We start from the raw sequence: 20,530 nt of genomic DNA, 5'->3' as shown, positions 1-20,530 counted from the left end.
TAAAACAATAAAATGTTCGATTTTTTTGTAATTACATTTATTTTTACTGAATTTTAAGTAATTTTTTTTTAAATTACATACTTATAAACTTAAGGTGTACATTTAGATTTTTGTGATTATTCTTCTTTGTGGGAATTTTGTTTAAAGAGGGGACTTACAAATTGTATACAAAAACTTAGAAGAAATTATATTCAAAATAAAGCGGAATAAGAAATTTCTTCTTCAAAACTACGGTTATGGTATGTTTTTTTGTAATTGCATTACTTCTTTTTGCTATTTTTACCATTTTGTTGTGGTGGTGGTTGTTCGTCATCTTCATCGTCCTCTTCTACATCATCTTCGTCCTCATTATGCCATTCTTCTTCAACCATTTCGTGGACTAAATGTTGACCACAGATGTACACTGGACCGGTACCTTGTATAAGTTTGAAGGTAACCGAATCGCTGGGGAATTCTAAGTTGGGGCATAATGTACGGGTTTCACCAGCCTTCAAGACAGCAATTGGAATTTTAATAGTTTCCTTTTCGTATCCCTTAACTTCAGCCTATAAATATAAAATAAAAACATTTTGTATTAAGAACAATACTATTCATATAAATTTTAGGAAACACACAGTTCTAACATTCATTGTTTTAAATATTTTTTTTTTTTAATTTGTCCCTGAAGGTTTTTTTACAATTTATAATGATCAATTTATAGTTTAAATACGATGGCTACCTATAAGTTCTTTTTAGGAGTTATCACATTTGCTATTAAATAAATGATTAAACTAGTTATACTAAATTCCATTTGACTGAGTCAATTTGCAATTTAAAAAAAAAAATAAATAGGCTTGGCACTTTTGAAGTACCGAATTAGCTCTATATGTTTTAAAGCAAACAGTATATATTTACTTAATCTAACGTTTTGTGTTCAAATCTAAATTTTCATAAAAAGTGGACTTAGCACGTTTGCTCACTAAGCGAAAGATAAACAAAAAATGTGGCATCTTTGGCATCGTCACACGTTTTCATTGTTTGTATTAAAATTTAGTAAGGTGTTATGGGGAGCAGAGCTGTTTATAGAATTTGTATTGTGAAATGTCAAACTACACATTAAAAAAATATTCTCACGAACGCTGGTATGTCAAACTTAAATTCGCCTTGAATGTTGCTGAAACATTTTTGCTCGTGAACAAAAAATTACACACACACTCGCGTATTATTGTGGGTCGATGCTGTTTTAAATTTAAAGACCCCAGAATTCGAATTCGAGAACAAAAACAACATAAAAAATAGCATCTTCTGAATTGACGAGTTTGATAGGCCAACAACAAAGGCGAATTCATTATATTAATTCGGATAATTACCTGTACAACATTGAATTCGCCGCTTTTAGCATCAGCACCCAAGCTTATTTGTTTAATAATCAATTTTTGATCCTGAACATCTTTATCAGTTTCAGCAACTTCGAATTGTGCCAAAGGATCCTTTTCACTTAATTCAACACCTTTAATTATAGGAAAAATTTATTATTTATCACTTCAATATCAAGGTTATTTGTTTGTCATGCTGCCGGTAGACATTTTTGATTGTCAATTCGCCGGCCGCATTATAACAAATACGAATTACTTGCAATTTCGTGGTCGACTGTAGTTTTGTACTTACCGTAGAATGACTCTGTTTCCATTTTTTATGTATATTAATTTTAACTAAAAAACGTGTGTTAAAGATAATTTAATATTTATACGTCTGTTGATATTTTATATACAACTGTACAATTATTTTGCAAATAAATTTGTTTTACACGTGCCTCGCAGACGATGAACCGAACTAAACTGTCTTAAATTCGCCTTGACTTGGCACCTCTTAAAGAGATGCCAAGTCAATTTCATTGATGCTACAGAAAAAGTGATGCCAAATTATAAATAATACCTAAAATCCCTTTAGTATTGCCACTTGTAACCAATTTTTATTGAAATAAATTACCAAAATGCCAGAGAAGGATGTGATTTTAATTTTATCTTATTACATACATTCTAAACAAGTTTTGATATACTTCAAGATCAATTTTAACCCGGACCCAAAATAACTATTATCAAGATTTATGAATATATAAAAATTGCAAATTTTTACTGAAAAATAAAAATAATTTATATTATTATTATTTGTTGATAAGAATTATTTTTGATAACAGATATTTATCAATTAATAGAAATGATATTAGTTGATGAATAATAATTACATACATATGTATACATAATTAAAAAATAAAAATTTAGTTATTTTAATTAATTTATCGTAAAACTTATAATGATTAATAATAACAACAAAAACTAATAAAGTTGGCACTAAATATAGGTCATAATTAAAAAATATTGAGTTAAAAATTTAAACATACATAATAAATTTTGTAGTTTAATTTATCTATAACATAGAGATAGTAAAAATAATGTGATATTTTTCTGTAAAAAGTTTAAAATTATTAAGACCTGTAGTCTAACCTAGCGTTTACACATGCAAGTAACAGTTCGAAAAACACAATACATACATACTTTTGCACTAACACAATCACACATGCAGCCACTTGCAGCTCACTGCCTACTGAATTTAGGTGGACAGTGATTTTCGACACTTTCATACAAGTGATGACAAATAGAGTTGCCAATAAATAGCTTTTAAAAAATTTATCAGAAGGTGGTAAAATAATAATTATATTTTTAACTTATTTTATGTATTTTTGTAAAAGAAAATAGTACAAATGACCACTAATGCTTATCATTTTCGTAAAAATAGCAATTTCATTAGTTTTAATAAATAAAATTGTTACTAATATCTATAAAAATTGTTAACCTAACATTTTCCCCAGAAATTTTTATATTTGAATATCATGGTAACACTTTATTGTTATGAATAAAAATAATAAAATTTGGTTTCAAGCCGCAAATGGACTTAAAAATAACAAATGCTGATATATAAATGGTTTATTTATCGAATTAGCTGTAATATTCTTATATTTGTGGCATTTTGAAGACATCATTCTCCTTCGCTAACATTTACAAAATGAACTTTTACTTGCATGTGTAAACGCTCAAGCAACTTGTAGACATTTCGATGTATTTTCGACATTTTCGATAATAATACGTATTATCAACTTTCATCAATCTACTTGCATGTGTAAACGCAGCGTAAAATAACTTTTTGTTGCATATTATAAACTATCCGATGAACTTATTATTGTGTTTGCACATATTCAAAAAACTCGGTATTGAGAACGACAAACAAATTTTACTTAAAGTTTTTCTCAGTATTTTTTTTATTATTTAAACAATTGATTTCATCATATATTCTGAACAAAACTTTAGATAAATCAAAAGTTATTAAATTTTGTTGTTTTTCTGAATATATCGGTGTTTATATAAAATTCAAACTAAATAAGTCTTATATTAATAATAATTACACCACCAAATTTTGTAAAAATCGTCACATATTTGAGCACAGCACCCATGTATGGCTCACATTAGAAAATCACTTTAAAGTGAATAAATCTCTTAAAAAATCGATATTGAGATAAAAATCGACTTTAATAACTTTTATAAATGCTTAAATCATAGGTAGATTGTCATAGTTTTATGACAATCGGTCCATTAAAAACCACAAACATTATTCATTAAAGAGTTATACGGGAATACAAAATTAATATCATAGTAAGAATTGTGCTAAATTTCCCAATTATTGATAAATTCACTGCCATTTATTGTTGGGGGATTAGCTAGTTCCTATGCGCATTTCACTGGTTGCTTAGGCCAGATCATCAGGAATTCTTTTCCCAAAAGACTTTAGAAAAAATAAAGATATTATACAAATCAAGCCATAGAGTGAATGAGAATTACAGACACTCAAGCTTTATTTGTAAAAATATCAAAGCTTAAAGAAAACTCCAACAATAAACAGTGAGTTTATCTTTTCTTACATTATTCATTAAAGTTGTGACCATAAAGCATAAAATTGAATGAAGCTTGATATCTCATAAAGCATACTTAAAATGTTCATTATTGTTTTTTTTTGTACTTGAATTAGGAGCACATTTATCGTTGTTAAAGTTAACATGTATAAATTTTACATGTTAACACTTAACGTATATAAATTCAAAATTGATAGCAAAAACAGAGCTATTGTGGCATTTATGCACGGAAAGACAATCTGTTTTCCCCGCATAACATTATTAAACGATCTGGTAACATTTTCCTAACAAACGTTGGCAATACATACTGTTTAACGAAACACGAACAGAAAACGAAATTGGCAAACTTTTTTCGATTCTCTTTACCCCCGCTTTACCGGCTTTGAGTGCACAATTCTTTTTCTTCTTCGTCTCTGTGGTGGAAAAAATTCATCATTTTGTGTGCAAATAACACGAGTAACGTGAACAATTTATTATAAAAATTTTAATCCAAAAGAATCCATAAAATCACAATGTCTGACGAATCATTCTATGGTAAATATAAATTGTGTTAATTTCCACAATAAAATAATGTTATTATTTGACTGATTTCCAACCAATTCTTCTAAGAAAAATCAACATAAAAATGGCGGCTAGAAAAATGTATATTTTTTTGTAGATGCCGAAAAAAAACGAAACATTATTTTATTGTATTCTGAAAGGATCAGGAAAATGTATAAATTATAAATAATGTGTTTATGTCCTTAGGTGTTACTTTAAGCGGCGAAAACAGCTCCGTCGAATGGGAAGTGTTATCCAACGATGAAGATTATCCCCGCGGACAAAAACTAATCATCAGACAAATTCTTTTGGGCGCTGAAGCAAAAGAGGATGAATTCAATGTTGTAGAGGTAAGTTGTGTTTTATTTTTTTTGTAATACATATTTTTTATTATATTTTTAATCAAGTAGGAATAGTACTGTTAGTATCTTGGTTAGGAAAAACAGGAGGAGGGTTAGTTGTGTGTATATCCATATAACCTTGTTATTTCATATATAAAAAAAGTTATAGATATGAGATGGTTTGTTTGGTAGGATAACCTCACTCACTCATTGTCGTGTTTTTTGTAGTTCTTTATTTTTGTACATATTGTACTTTTTTTTTGTATGTATGTACAGTGTTTTTTATACACACATGCATTACATTTAAAATATGTATAAGCGTCATTAGTATGTCTTCTCCCAATTTATTACTTTTTTTTACATTACAGTTTTATCATTTGATTCGGCTTAAAACAAAATTAATTCGACTTTAATTTAAATTTGTTTCACAAAATTTTCGCAAAGTTGAGTTAGTTTTTTTTTGTAAATAGGTATGTACCTATCTAAATATTTTTGTTAGTAAATGTTTAGTGAACATTGCAATCCATACGATTTTTCAATACGTTTTAGTTAATATTTCTATGATTTCAAATTTTAAAATAAAATCAAATATGTAAAACAATTTTAGAAATGTCAGTTCACAAAATATTGCGCCATTTCCCAGTACCAGCATGTATTTTTGTTACTAGTGCTTTTTTCTTTGGACATCGGGATGCCAAGTTTACATCTATAAATCTTCATACAGTCATATCCATTTATTATTTGCCTGACAGATTAAATTTATTAAAATTTGTGATTCTAATGATATTTCGATCGCTCTCAGGTTAAGTTATTCAGTCCATATTTTCCCTTAAGTCATGGTGCAAGAGACCCAATAAAAGAGGAATTTCCGAAAAAAACTATTTTAATATAACATTAAATATACAATATATTCATCATATTTAAAAAAATTAAAACAAACGAATTCAATAATTTAATTCAATGCTAATTTAATGTTGATAAAAAAATACGTATTCTCATATATAAGAGTCCTTTATTTTCGAAGTTATATTTCTTCCAAAAATTTTACCTCACTAAAATTTAACAGACTTGACAGATTATTGAACAAAACTCTCATTTTAAATTTTTTAAAATGGTTGTACGCCGTTCAAGAAAATTTTCTAGCAGTACTGCTATTTTGTGTTCGCAACTGTATATCATCATCATTATGTGGAACCTTCTGTACTTTTTATTTATTTTTGTTTTTCGGCTTAAAAATAATTTTATCTTCCGGTTGTGAGTAATGTTTAAACAACATTATAGAAATACTACCAACAACAATTTAAAACAAAGGTAACAAACAGCATGTTGGTTCTTTTTAGTTTTCTTTTGTTGCTAGATAAACATTTTCCATGTGCAGAGTTTAGTTTTATGTATGTATACATCAGCTTCATGTTTTAAAGCGGGAAAATACATTAACACATTTTTAAGCCAGGTAAATTTTAATCGCTGCTTAATGTTGGATTAGCTAAAATGAAAACATGAAGATTATTATATAGTTTCTTTATTATTGTTTAGCACTCATTAGTTAGAATTTGTTATGTGTTAATATGAATGACATGTGTTTTGTTTTTTGTATCTGTAAACAGTATTTTTGTTATCTCGGGTATGTAAAAATATATCAAGCCTAGATTTTGCTTTAGATGTACAAATTTAAGGGTAACTAAATATTGAGGGTATTCATTTAAAAAAAATGGAAAAGTACACTCTGATTTTTTACATTTTAAAAAACAACCACAAGAAAAGCAGTTGGAATAGCGTTCTAAAAATGTTGTACTCAGAAAGTGTTTAAAAAATGTATATTCTTCAGTATGTCCATCTTCTGGCTCATTGTTCCTGTAAATATTGTTGTAAAACTAAAAGTCGTAATTTTGAAAATAGGTACACAATTTAATATTGATAAAAACCAATAGGACTACCTCGATTTTTTTTAAATATATCAATTGAAGGTCTGGAATATTAGGATTAAGTTTGACATATAAATTTGTCTTTGTGTTCTGATTATTATTAACTTTTGGTTTCGTGGAGTCCAGTTTTCCATATTGTGTAATTAATTCAATAATAATCATGTCTACCCAACGTAGAAAATAAAAATGGTTTGATTTGATTTTTATTAATTTTTCATTTAAAGAATACTAATGTGAAGGATATACATATAAGATTCGGCACAGCCGATTATCGCACTCTTGTTATATTTCTAATATAAACATTTATATAAAAAACAATTATTTTAAACTTAAAAAATATATTTTGACAATATGTAGGTAGCAGAGAGAATATAAGTTTCGATCCAGCGAATTATTAATTACTCATAAATTGATTTCCAATGAATTAGAAAACATCAGTGCTTTTAAATAAAATTTTCGCATAGACAGTTACAATATTGTATATATAATCATTTTTTTTTAACATAATTTTTTTCTTAAATTAAAATTATTTGCCCATATTTAAAGGCATAGAAAATTATATAAAACACATTTATTAAATGTCGCACATCTTATTATTTATAAGGAACTGTTTTTTGTACTTTTATAGTTGCTTTAAACATCGTGATTATCGTTTGAATTGTTTTGGCAACTAAGTCTGGGTTTAGCTTCCTCTACAATTTCTGCGATAGACTTGCTAAACTTAAACATTGTTTTTTCCTTGGGATGTAATCTGCAAATGACACCGGCTGCATCCATATTCCAATTCCAGCATATCAGCTCACAAGAGTAGACAAGTAAATCCTCTTTTAATGACAAAATGTTCTGCAAAATTAAGAGTTAATTGATGAATTAAAAAGTACAATTTTAGTGAGTTATATTTTTTAGAAAAATGTTGCCGTCTTACAGGTTAAAATTTTTTTCGTTTTTATAAACATTTTTGTTTTAAAAAAGGCAAAATTTGTTAAATTTGATGTCACCCATTCGCAAATTGCACAATCAAGTCAACATTTTTCCTAGAAATTAGTTTTCTACAACTTACCAATGCCACGGTAGAATCAATATTTGTTATTTCTTCACCATTGAGCACCACCAATCTGATGTCTTCGTTGGTGTTCACAAATTTAACAATTTTCGATTTCAAATATTCCGCAGATGAATAACAAAGATTTTCCTTTACATTTACTATGCCCACTTGTATGGATTGTAGTTTTTCTTTGTGTATGAAAATTTTTGGTCGGGCACTGCTGTATAAAATAAAAAGCATATTAGCCAGAATTCCACCAACCATGCCAAATTCTAAACCCAAAAATAGACAAGCTATTACTGTGACCAGGAAAGGAAACAAATCCATTTCTATAAAAAAAAACAAAGTTTATTAAATTTATTTTTAATATTAAAAAAAATATATATTCTTTCTTACTTTTCGATTTCCAAATTTCTCCAATACGATCATATTCCACCATAAATATCATGGCTGATATAATTATGGCCGATAGAGTAGCCTTGGGTATATAGTAAAATGTTGATGTTAAAAAGGCCAAAGTTAATAAAACCAATATACCAGTTACGGCTCCACCCAAAGTGGTCTTTACACCACTAGAATTATTAATGGCCGAACGAGTAAATGAGCCGGTAATAGGCATTGAGGAAACAAAACTACCAAAAACATTACAAAGTCCTACAGCTACCATTTCTTGTGAAGCATCAACTATTTTGCCTTTGGCTGTTGGATAAGTGTTAGAACAAATTTAAATAAATAATATTTTGTTACTTAAACCAATACTTACAAAATGCCTTTGCTATGGCTACTGTCTCTAATATAGAAATCAATGGTATGGTGGCCAATGATGCACCCAAATTTGATACCATTTCACCAAAACTATCGGTGGTGCCGTTGTTTGGAGTTGAGAAGGGTGGTGGCCTAAACGGTGGTATACCCGGAGTAATTTTGCCACTAACTCTGAATGGCAACCAATCATCGTGACTCAATAAATAGCAAATTAATATACCCACTACAACTGCAATAGCATTACGGGACAAGGAAATATATTTCGTTAGAGTTTTATAACTACAGGGTAGATCTTTAACTTTCTGAAAAAAAATAGTAAAATAAATGTTATAAGTAACATAAAGCAAGTAATAGCATAAAAAGTTTTTTTTACTAAAAAAAATTAAAAATAATTTTTTTTAAATATTTCTATAATTCGAACTTATATTCGAAATTTTTTAAATGCTGTTAAAATAATCCCATGATTTAGATTTTTTTCGATGCCAAATTTCTTACATTTGTCAATTTCGTATTAAAATATTTTGGAAAAAATTAATTATACTTTTGAATTTACTTACTCTCATTAATAGCAACACCACTAAAGTACACACACCCAAAATAGCATCATTTCTTTTGGTCTCAGTTATATGGCCAAAGAAATTTATCCACGAATCCAAAAACTCATTTGAGGGACCTTTAAAAAAAACACACAATTCAATAATTAAAAAAAAGAAACACTAAATTTAAACTTACTTTTTATGCCAAATAAATTATTAATTTGACCACTTGCTATGGTGACAGCTGCAGCCAAAGTAAATCCAGTTGTCACCGGTACTGATATAAATCTCACCAACACTCCCAAATTCAAAACACCCAATAGAAAGATAATGCAGCCCGATAGAAAACAACATAATACCGCATAATCTGGATTACCCGCTATATGAGTTTGTATCATCAAAGACATAATGGCAGTGGGACCTAGAAAAAAAAGAACAATCAGAAATAATAAATTGAAATACTCTAAATATATTGTTTATATTAACTTACCCACAGTTATGTCTTTGCAAGTACCAAATATAATATAAACAAAACATCCCATAAATGCTGAATATAAACCATATTGTGTTGGTAAACCGGCTACAATGGCATACGCTATGGCCTGCGGTATGGCTGTGAGGCCCACAGTTAAGCCAGCCACAAAATCCGATACAAGAAATTTGGGATTATATTTGGGCAACCATGTCACAATGGGCAAGAATTTCTTAATTGTGTTTGTTGAGCAACAACTCTTTGAATGACTTTTTATAATTCTACCCACATCTGGAAACTTTTCGTGGTACAAACTCTCTGCTAAAAAAAGATAATAGAAATACATACGCCATTAAATTGTTTTTTTATTAAGTGAAGTTTGGGAAAATTTGTTTATGCTTAACAGTTTTATTCAATATTTGTTTAACATATTGTGTTATTACTACATTCATTGTTATCATTATTTGCATATATTTTCCACTTAATTTTCTCGGGTTTTTGCGTAATTTAATTTGTGGTGCTGTTTGTGTGTGTTAAATATTTGAATATGCTTTATCAAATGATTAATTGTGTAGAAAGTGTTTTAGGGTCTTGCTTTTAAAACCTTTTAGAGTGTTTTATATACATATTAGATGATGTTTTATTGATTGTTTGGTACAAATAAATATTTGTTTTGAATATTAAATGCGTGGCTGCCGTTTATATTTGTGTTATTAATTTATATTTAAATCAATAACTAGTTGTTATTTTTATTGTGTTTTGTTGTAACATAATTATGTAATTAGTCCTCTCTATATATTTTAAAGAATGTATTATTATACAAAAATTTCCATTTTATTGATTTTTTTTAAATGCCGTAAAAAATATTTAATATGTATTTGTAACAGTTCCCAAAAAATCAATTTTTTTTGGTATTATGAAAAAATAAATTATAAAATAATAAAGTTTTTATTAAAGGTACTTTTTGGAGTATCTTTTCTGGGAACAAATATTGGCTTTTTTCTGTCTCCTTTGTGTATAAAATTAGTTGGGCATGTTATCAAATTAAAGGTCCTTTCATGATTTATTACAATAAATAATAACATGTTTAAATCAAGCATTTATTTAATTCCTTGAATATTTCGAACATATCTTTAAAAGCTTATACATACATAATAATGAATATTCGTCAGATTTATGCATGATCTAGAAATTATTTTAACAGCTTTAAAAATGTTTGAACAACTTCGAATTTTCGAAAATATTGTTGCATTGTCTTTAGGTAAAATGCAGTTACAAATGTTGATCTAAAAAAACATACAAACAAATAAACAAACATTGCAAGTTAAATTAAACTTTGGAAAAACATAAAATCAAATAAGGATAAAATTTTTAAATTTAACTCAGTCCAATATAACCGGACAGGTAGGTATTTGACTTTCTTAAGAAGACTGACGTATTTAGAAATTAGATACTCTATGTCGACTAGAATATTTATAAATTTCATCTGAGAGACGGATGTATATTTTTTTTTGCAGTTGAACTGCTTCAAATTGTATTTTGAAATTCTTATTTCAATAACTAAAAGATTTTTATGCAAACGTTAAATCTTTACTATGATATCGTTTGGTATTAAACTGTCAAAAGTAAAATTATCTTATTTTGCACACTACTCAACATTTTGTGAGATTTTAATACAAAACGTAGAATAAGTATTTTTTAATGTTAGCTTAATAAATGTTTACTAAAATTTTTTTTTTTTTAAATTGCAAAATTATTATCTCATTTAAATGAAATTGAGTGTAACTAAGTTATTAAATATATAATAATAGTGCCAAATTTGTTTTAATTATTAGTTTAGTCATTTAATTTGAACAAGAAAACGTTAATAATAAATTTGTTTACGGAAATATTTGATTATTTTGAAATTTATTGTCATCTCTTCTCTCCACTTCTGAAAGCAAAAACGTTGCTCCATTACCTTTTGAGAGCAACATTAGACTTTAAATAAAATAACTGAGTTAAAACACTAAGCTATCAACAGTACATATTTAAATAGAAAACAAATTATTGGGTTTTTTGACAAGAAGCACCTCAAGCAAAGACTGCTTTTAAAATTTGTTCAAATTATCTAGGGTCGCGACTTTTAAAATAATTTTCTTTATTTTTTTAATTATGTTATGTTATACATAACATGCTTAAATTAATGTTGTCACTGGGCGAATTTTTTTTTTAAAAATTTACTTTTGTTCTGTTATAAAAGGCTTGAGAGAGATATAAATGTATAGCAGTGGAGTGATCATTTTTCAAAAATTCAAATTTATTTATTCTGACCAACTATAACGTATATTTACCATATTTGTACTTGTAATTTGACATTAGGAAACATGTTAAACATTTTTTTATGAAGAGTTGTTGAAATCCACTTCCGCTAATACCATAAAAACAAAGTTTTTTTTTTTGTAATTTTACACAAAACGTTTTTCATAATTTTGTTTGATTTTTCTTTTAAATTCAAAAGTCTATTCAAAGCAATCTTGTAATATAATACTTTTCTTTGTAACACCCTAATATTGGTCATGGAACTTTAAGTCAGCATATTTGTTTAACCAAAAAGTTAAATATTTAAACAAATTTTCGCACGTTTTTTTTTCAATAAAACACATTGTTATATTTTTTATAAAAAATGTGACTGCAAAGTATTTAAAGGTATTGCTACAAAAACAATTACTTTTATTTCACACAAATGTTAACACATTTTAAATTATTTCTTCATCTCTATAATTTGTTTAATTATTAAATTGTGTCAAAGTTTATCAGTTTAAATAAATATTACTGAAAGTTTTTTTTTTTAATTTTAAATTAAACATCTTCCGGTATCTACAATACACTCACACAACAAATTTTATTTTATATAAATATGAATTTGTTTTCATTACACGAATAATTAGCACGAAATAATATTTAGTTTAGCGGCAATTAAACAATTTACTCACGTTTTGGATGCTTTACTTTAGCAGTAAAGCATGTTAGTTCTATTAATAATAATATTTACAAAATTTTGTTAAATCAAGTTTTTTTTTTACAACATATAGTACAAATAAACTATGTACAATGAAATCTCCCAACAAAGTCCGGCCCTTTTAGAGTTACAACGAACTTGAACACTTTAAGGAGAAGTGTATAAATTTTATTTGTATATAAAGTTTATAGGCATTAAAACTCCATTGAAAGATTTCACTGTATTATTATTTAAATTCGCACCTTCTAAATCCGTCATTTTGTATTAGCTCGTTATAAAATAATATTCAAATTGTATTAAAAATTTTATTATTAATAATAAATTTTTAATAATTTCGAATTTGTTATTTACTATATTGACCAGAGTTTGATGGTTGGTGTGTATTTATATTTCACGCGTCCACTCTATACCACGTTGAAATATAGAATGAATGTTATATTTTGGTTTTAAATTACTTTTTAATTTTTATAAAGTGCTGGCTGGTGTTTACTTACGTATGTATGCACAGACATACTCTTTTTAAGTACATACATGGAGCAGACCATTAACAAATATTTTCATTCATTTCCAGAGAGCCATCAAGTTAACAACATTATCATTGTCATAAACTGATAATTTGTTGTTTTGGTTTGGTGATTTTTTATATATTTTTTTTTACTTTTTTTGTTAATGATAACACATAATATTCTTTATATTCAATTGATAATTTATTATTTCATATTGTTAGAAATAATTTTATTTCAAATCATTTTATGTTTTTAAAAGATTATAATAAAAAAAACACGCCTACTTTTCTTTATTATTTTATACACACACTGTGTAAATTATCTTGAAATAACATCTTTTTTATTTGATTAAACCTATTATTGCAATTTCTGAAAATATTTGATAATTTAAGGAATTAATGAAACAAGTTTCAAATTAATCGTAATAAATATTTTTTAATATCAATTAAACATTTACGTTGATCAGTATTAAGTATGTTTAATGGAAATATACTCTATCACGGGTTCGTTGTTTAGTATATATAATATTCTATAGAATACTATATATTTTAATTTGGGTTAACATTTTTGTTTTATTAAAAAGATCATTAGATTACTTAAATCTAAAGATTATCTACAGTACAATTAAGTTTAACATTATAGCGCAACTTAATTTTTAAATCGTTAGTAAATAACATAATCTTCAAGTAAATAACATTAGTTTCTTTTTATTTTTAATTGTTTATTTAAGCATTTACTAGTTATAAAGTTAAGAGTAACATATCAAATTAACAAAAAGGTTTTAGTAACCAAATAATTATTTCAGCTATTTTAATAACGTTATTAACAAGTTTCTTGATGTCTCTACGTTTTAAAAAATAAATAAACCCAATAAGTATTTTTACTGGAATTCAAGTTGAAAGCAAGTGTAATTCAAGCCTTGAATTATAGTCAAGCAATTGAAATACAGTTGTATTACACTTTATTTCAATAGCATTCTCCAGTAAAAAGGAAACATAAATTCAAGCCATATGTTTTTTGTTTGAAAAATAAATTTTCAAATATTTTTCATGTCTAAAGTATAATTACATTTGCATTCAAGTCAAATTCCCACAAAATGTTCAAGTGCTTGAATTTTTGTGGCTTTGGTGCTTACTGGGAATAAAAAATAAAGTAAAAGCTTTGTTTTTTCATTCATGTTTTTGAAAATTAAAAACAGACTTGCGCAACTAAATTATTGCCTAGTGTGAAATAATAAAACAAAATTTTAAATAGTATTTGAATTTAGTTTTATGGTACAAAATTTAAAATAATAGTCGACTTTATGGATTAAAAATCGATTTTTCGGTTTTTGCGGTTAGGCTGTAAGTTATTTAAAAAACAATAGCGAAAACAATAGTTGCTTATTTTTTACTTAAATTAAAAACTAATTTTTAGAAACATTTATCAGTTGCTCAATCAACCGTTGCATTACCAATATAATCGAAAATACTGTTATGAAAAATTTTAAAATATAAAGAAGTTTTTGTGAAAAATAAGTTTCATATTTCAATGTAAAAAAAGTTTAAAAATATTTTTTTTATAAGAAAGAATTTTTACTTTTGGTAAATAGGTTTTTCACAAAAAATCTATTTTTTTTAAAAAAATAACTGAAATAAATCGTTTGTTTTATGAAAAAAAATTTATAAAAAACGATTTTCTTAACAAAATCTTTAATGACTTGCAGAAAACCTTCAATGTACATATTTCAAAATTGCTTTAGGCCACAATTTGCTGTAATCTTTAAAATGTTTATAAAGAATGACGCTTATCAGACATGTGCTTGAGATTTTGTCAAGAACTTGGAACAAAGTTCATGGAGTTTTGATTCTATTTTCTTCTTTAAAAACTGTTTTACAATAAATAGTAAAGAGGCCTTTATGGAAAATCATGAATAATAATACTGACAAAACTTGTCCTAGCAGTTAATTATAATGTATATAAACACATTTATTTGTTTATTACGCACAATCACAATCCTATCATAAAAACGTTATAAAGTTAATTAAAGTACTTCTAAAGAGTTTATTTAGCATGTGATTTATGAGCTCAGAAACTGATTTTGATTAGAAATTTTAATTATTTTAAAATACCCATAAATCAAATCAAAACCTATAATCTTAATTGTTGCCGTTAGAAAGCGCACTTCAGTTTTCAAAACATTTTTAAGTACTTCAAATATTTCAATTTATATTCAAGATTATTGTTTAAATATATTTCAGAAGAAACTTATACTAAAAGCAGGGTTTCGATATTCAGCTCTAGCAACATATTGCTTACATTTGACTATGCAATAAATATGAAATTATCTCATTTCATCACAATCAACTAATATAAATATTCATACTGTTCGTTCGTATTACTATTAAAATTGCAATGCTAGTCTGCAATTTTTAGTAGCAAACACAATTAATTGCACATCCACCAAAATATATGTTCGTGCTTTAGTAGCACACACAGTTTTTTTGTCGTGCTAATATTGCACTCCATTCGTTTTATTTTGTTGTGCTGTCAAACTTTTCTAGCAAAAATACACACTTCTGTGGTTGTGCTATAGCACAATTGACATTTCTGCAATTGATGCTATCAGTTGCTGTTCTTGATAAGTGCATAACAACATATCAGTAAACACACCCAATGTACAGTTGGGCAGAATCAAAATTTGTTTGAAATAAATCTGGCATTTCTAAACTGCTGATCTGATCAGGATAAAATTTGACGCGGGCGTAGCCAATGAGTATTCGAGTTTAAATTATTAAAATGGGCCCAACAAATGCCCCAGGGGCGGCGCTATGGGGGCTCAAAATAAGGTACCTTCGACATGCAAAATTTTTAAACACGTGCCATTTTTTTTGTTTCCCACTCGATTTCAAAGAGTTTTATATGTTTAGAAAGCGCTCGCCTATGTCTTGAAAAAATATGCTTGCGTGTGCTATTTATCTCTTATACTTTTCGAGTTATAAGCATTTCAAAATTGAAATTTTAAAATTTTGCCATACCTTGGTCCGCTTTTTTAAAAATATATGTCGTACTTTTGTACCGAACAGGCTCGATTTTTTTTGTTAGTTAGACAACTAAATTATCAGTAATATACAAAATATTTCAGAGTAATATCGATTATAGATCCAAAAATAAACGATTTTCAATTTAAGAATTCAAAAAATAGTAGATTTTTGCTGTTTTTTGGATGAACAGGTGACTGAACTCTTTTTTATTAAAAAAAAAATTTCTTTAAGAACATATAACAATTTTATGTTTTTCTGTAAGGTAGCTTTACAGAGAACATTTTGGTATAAAAAACATGTCCTATTTTTTGAACATGTTGCCCTTTCGTCCTTCGGAATTTGACCTATTTTTTTATCAAAATTTCAACTTTGGGCCACATGTTCTAAAATCCCAAAGTTGGGATCAAAAAACGGAAAGCAGCTTTAGAAACCTTGATGTGTTTCCTATTTATCCCCAAAGTATTTTCCCAGCCCCGGAGGAAATGTAGACCCTATGGTTAAAATTGTAAAAAATACCATTTTCGGGATTTTCGCATACATTTTTAGGAATTGTGGGATTCCTTTTGACCTTTTGAAAAGGTTTTTTACACTTTGTAATTTGGAATGACAAATTTAAAAAACGTTGAAAATTTCATTGAGTTTTGCTAATAAATAAAGATTTTATTACATATTACATATTTATTGAGTTTCTAAAACTAAAATTTTTATCAAAATTTTAATAGGATTGCAAATACATATTAGGAACAATTTGATCCACATTTATTCCGAACATTTTTTTTCTTGTTTAGATATTTTAATTTTTGGTCTTACAAAAAAAATGCAAGTCAATATCTCAGTTAGATTCAAAAATATTTACACTAATGAATAATCGTTATTTCGTATTACATACTTGACAATAAAATAACTAGCAGCATCCAAATAGCCAAAAAACAAGAAATATCAATGCAACCATAGCAGAGCAACCAAAGAAATGTAAATTGCTGCCAGAGAAAATTGCTAGCACAACAAAACAAAAACGAATGCTGACGCGCAATATTAGTTCGGCAAAAAAGTGTGTATGCTGCTATAGCACGAACATATATTTTGGTTGTTGTGCTACAATAACGAGTTGACAACTGTTTGTATCTGCTACTAGAAATTGCAAACTAACATTGCAATTTGTATAGTAATATATGAATAGTAACAGCAATTTATATTAGCAGAGTTATACAAAATTATAATAGTAACTATATTTTTAGTATGAAGATTGATAAAAATGTATATTTACTGCAATTGACGGCTAATATAGTAGCAATTGTAAACCCTGACTAAAAGCTACATTTTATTCTATTTCTTTGTTAGGTACACACTGTTAAAGACAATTTGAAGATCCCCATTGCTGTTTTGAAGGCCGGTGAAACACGTGCCGTCAATCCCGACATTGAATTCTACGAAACATCAGCTACATTCAAATTGATCAGAGGCAATGGCCCAGTTTACATTCATGGACAAAATATCAAAGACGAAGTTGAGGTAGTCGATATGGATGATGATGAAACTGACGAAGAAGATGATGGTGAGGAGGAAGAAGATGAGGCACAACCTAAAAAGAAACAAAAGTTGGAAAACAATGCCGAAGGCAAAAATGCCAAAAATAAGAAGAAATAAATTTCTTAACAACACCTAGTACTACCTCTCTTAAATTATATACATAATATACATAAAGAAAACACAACCGTTAAAATTTATAAAACCTCTTCCCCATAAGTTTCTCTATGCGTAATACATAATTAAGAAACTATATTTAAGACTGCTCTTCCCGCTGCCCATTTTCCAACTCAACATTTTTTAAATCCCACTGTATACAATAGCAGAGTATAAAAAAGGGTTGGTAGGAAGAGCCTTAGTTCCTTGGTTTTTGTTTTTAATTGTATGAGTATTTTTTCCAACATTTTATTACCTACTTTTGAGAACTTTAAAAATTTTTAACAATTTTTTTTACATTTTTACAATAATTGTACATTGTAAGTTACAAAAAATTTCAACATACTAAAAACTTTTTTTATATAGACAAGAACTGCTAGCAAATACAGTTACTTAAAAAAGTGTTTAACAACTAGAAAACAGCAACAAATAAAAGAAAATTATTCAGGTAATCTTAATTAAAACAGAAAATAATAAATCAATTAAATTTAAAACAAAAAAAGATAAAACACTTTGATTGATGCATGTGCTACGGCTGCATTTTTTATATACAAAAAAAAAAGCTAAAAATTCGAACATCAACAACAAACAACATACATTTTTATAAAATGATATGTAAACAAAAATTCTGTTCTTTTCTGTCTTAAAAGAAAACTTACCACTATAAGCTAAATAATTTAACAAACAAAAGAAATACAAAACAAAAACATATTAAAAATTCCATTATAAACAACAAAAAAAACTTTAAAAAAATTAAAAAAGAACTCCAAAATAAATTCTGAAAAATTATTTGAAAAAAAATACATTGATTTATTTTATTTTACAAATTGGACTTGCCGCAATCAAAATCAGTTAATGGGTTAAGTATGAAGACATACAGAATTATACATAGAGACGAGACACTCCGATTTGTCAAACAAAAATACAACAAATCATATGTTTGATACAATAACAATACATTGACTAGCATGTATTTTGTTGTCTTAGGTTTTTGACAGTTACGTCTCGTCTCTATGTATAATTCTCTATGTATGAAGATTTTTTTTTTTAACTCACTGGAAAAAAAAATTCGAAATTTTAAAAGCATTTGGACTTGTTTTCTGTTCAAAATGAAGATACAAGATGAAATTGAAAGCAGAAAATAAACTTTAAATTAAATCAAACTAACTAGAATATAAGCTTTTCAAAATACGAGGGTGGGCCAATATCCAGTCAACCTTACGCGATAACGTTGACTGGAGTTTGCACTAAAAAAAGTTTGACGTAAAGCAATGATGGCAAGTATTGTATTATGCTGCAGTAATGCAATATCACGGCTTTTACGGTGCGTTCGTATATCTCTTATTTGACGATATATGTATGTACAATAATACTGAAAGTTTAATAGATTAATCAAACTTCTGTTTGATATTTTTCAAATATTTTGATTGACGTGTGTTCTTCATCAAACTCATTAGATAACATAAGTTATACCGTGTTTGTTTAGGTCAATAATTTACTAGTTATAGTTCCGGTAGCTCCGAGGCTATAAAAGTTTTGAGAGTATCAATTTAAAAAAAAAAATACTGTTTTAATCCCCCAATCGATAAAGAATACTACTCTTTTCATTACGCTTTTCTTAGCTGATAACATTTTAGAAATGCATATAAATTTAAAAAATCTATTAGATTTTAAAACAGTTCAATTTACTTTCCAATTAATTGATTGGTAGAGATTAGATTTTATGAGTGTTGTTGCTAATAAAAATATTTTTAGTTACAATGCCAACAATGAACCGATTTGATATTGTAATTACATACATACTTTTCTCAAAAACTGTATATACTTTTAAATTAAATTTTGTTTTCCTTAAAAGGTATAAAATAAAATGTTATGCTTATGTTATAAAAGAAATTAGCACAATTTCATTTGATTAAGATGTCTACCAAAAAGTTCTTAACCATTTCAATAGCACGATAATGAGATGGCTTTTAATATCTTTTTGTTTGCCCTAGATAATTTCAAAATAAATATCTATTATATCAAAATATAATTGCAATTTCATTGGCATAAAATGTAAAAAATATGATACAAAATAAACGTGTGTTAATTGTTGGGACAAATAAGTAATTTCACTGAAATTTGATTTTTTATATGAATTGTTTACTTTATTTCTATTAACAATTTAGAGTATGTCTGTGCGACATGTTTACTTTTTTCAACAATTTTAAATATTAGTGACGTACTTAGACGACGAAACGACAATTGATTATAGCGATCGGACAGTCGGTAGATATGGTATGTATGTTCGAGTTTTAATTGTGATATGACAATGAAAACTGATTATGAAGTAAAAAGAACAAAACGACACTACATAAACATACTTAAAAAAGGAACTTTTAATAAATTCGATAATACTTATTGATTGACATGTTTCATGAATTAAATTCTGGGAAAAGCCAAAGTTCTAATATAGTAGTTAGTGGTGTAAAGTATTTTAAGCTTTTGCTTAAATATAAATAATTTATTATTTTAAATTTCATATACAGTAATTTTGACTTGCACTACTAACTTTTGCACGATATTTTGCGCAGGTAAGTCAAAAATGCAGTTAACATTAATGCACTTACAGCTAAAAGCAAATAATTTGCATGAAATAAAAAACCAACTATGTTGCAGGAATTACAAATTTGCTTTTTAAGCTACTTTTAATATTATTAAGAAGTTTACAACATAATTTTCTATTATTTTTTCGTATTTTTCTTATTTTG

At 27.0% G+C, this 20,530-nt stretch overlaps 3 protein-coding genes across 4 annotated transcripts; 1 reads left to right on the top strand and 2 right to left on the bottom strand.

Annotated features, from left to right (window-relative positions):
- Positions 1-15: 15 nt before the first annotated feature.
- On the bottom strand, positions 16-1,829 carry Nph (Nucleophosmin). Its single transcript, XM_065510481.1, has 3 exons — positions 1,648-1,829; positions 1,350-1,489; positions 16-545 (listed from the first exon to the last, which is right to left on the bottom strand). The coding sequence occupies exons 1-3, from the start codon at positions 1,667-1,669 to the stop codon at positions 261-263; spliced, it is 447 nt and encodes a 148-aa protein (XP_065366553.1). The 5' UTR covers positions 1,670-1,829; the 3' UTR covers positions 16-260.
- Positions 1,830-4,320: 2,491 nt separating this feature from the next.
- On the top strand, positions 4,321-18,581 carry Nlp (Nucleoplasmin). Its single transcript, XM_065516254.1, has 3 exons — positions 4,321-4,477; positions 4,691-4,833; positions 17,439-18,581. Exons 1-3 carry the CDS (start codon positions 4,456-4,458, stop codon positions 17,742-17,744), a joined length of 471 nt encoding a protein of 156 aa, XP_065372326.1. The 5' UTR covers positions 4,321-4,455; the 3' UTR covers positions 17,745-18,581.
- On the bottom strand, positions 7,264-12,950 carry LOC135964156 (sodium-independent sulfate anion transporter). Of its 2 annotated transcripts, none has more exons than XM_065516252.1 (8): positions 12,811-12,950; positions 9,586-9,888; positions 9,292-9,516; positions 9,117-9,232; positions 8,558-8,861; positions 8,191-8,493; positions 7,810-8,123; positions 7,264-7,592 (listed from the first exon to the last, which is right to left on the bottom strand). In XM_065516252.1, the coding sequence occupies exons 1-8, from the start codon at positions 12,824-12,826 to the stop codon at positions 7,383-7,385; spliced, it is 1,791 nt and encodes a 596-aa protein (XP_065372324.1). In that variant the 5' UTR covers positions 12,827-12,950; the 3' UTR covers positions 7,264-7,382. The 2 variants fall into 2 exon arrangements, with proteins under 2 accessions (XP_065372324.1, XP_065372325.1); XM_065516253.1 differs by having other exon boundaries at positions 9,586-9,885.
- Positions 18,582-20,530: the final 1,949 nt, after the last annotated feature.

This window comes from Calliphora vicina, chromosome 1 (genome assembly GCF_958450345.1).
Source record: "Calliphora vicina chromosome 1, idCalVici1.1, whole genome shotgun sequence".
Classification (NCBI taxonomy): Eukaryota; Metazoa; Arthropoda; class Insecta; order Diptera; family Calliphoridae; genus Calliphora; species Calliphora vicina.
The sequence above is the reverse complement of the archived record's forward strand: the minus strand, read 5'-3'. Positions and strand labels throughout refer to the sequence as shown.

What these genes read in the sequence shown, in the direction of transcription:
- Nlp (XM_065516254.1), top strand. Translation starts at nt 4,456, where the DNA reads ATGTCTGACGAATCATTCTATG. An exon ending in GTCTGACGAATCATTCTATG is followed by an intron (nt 4,478 to 4,690) that starts GTAAATATAAAT and finishes TTATGTCCTTAG; the next exon opens with GTGTTACTTTAAGCGGCGAA. An exon ending in ATGAATTCAATGTTGTAGAG is followed by an intron (nt 4,834 to 17,438) that starts GTAAGTTGTGTT and finishes TTTCTTTGTTAG; the next exon opens with GTACACACTGTTAAAGACAA.
- Nph (XM_065510481.1), bottom strand. Translation starts at nt 1,669, where the DNA reads ATGGAAACAGAGTCATTCTACG. An exon ending in GGAAACAGAGTCATTCTACG is followed by an intron (nt 1,490 to 1,647) that starts GTAAGTACAAAA and finishes CTATAATTAAAG; the next exon opens with GTGTTGAATTAAGTGAAAAG. An exon ending in GCGAATTCAATGTTGTACAG is followed by an intron (nt 546 to 1,349) that starts GTAATTATCCGA and finishes TTATATTTATAG; the next exon opens with GCTGAAGTTAAGGGATACGA.
- LOC135964156 (XM_065516252.1), bottom strand. An exon ending in TGGTGTTGCTATTAATGAGA is followed by an intron (nt 8,862 to 9,116) that starts GTAAGTAAATTC and finishes ATTTTTTTTCAG; the next exon opens with AAAGTTAAAGATCTACCCTG. An exon ending in AGAAATTTGGAAATCGAAAA is followed by an intron (nt 8,124 to 8,190) that starts GTAAGAAAGAAT and finishes TTTTTTTTATAG; the next exon opens with AAATGGATTTGTTTCCTTTC.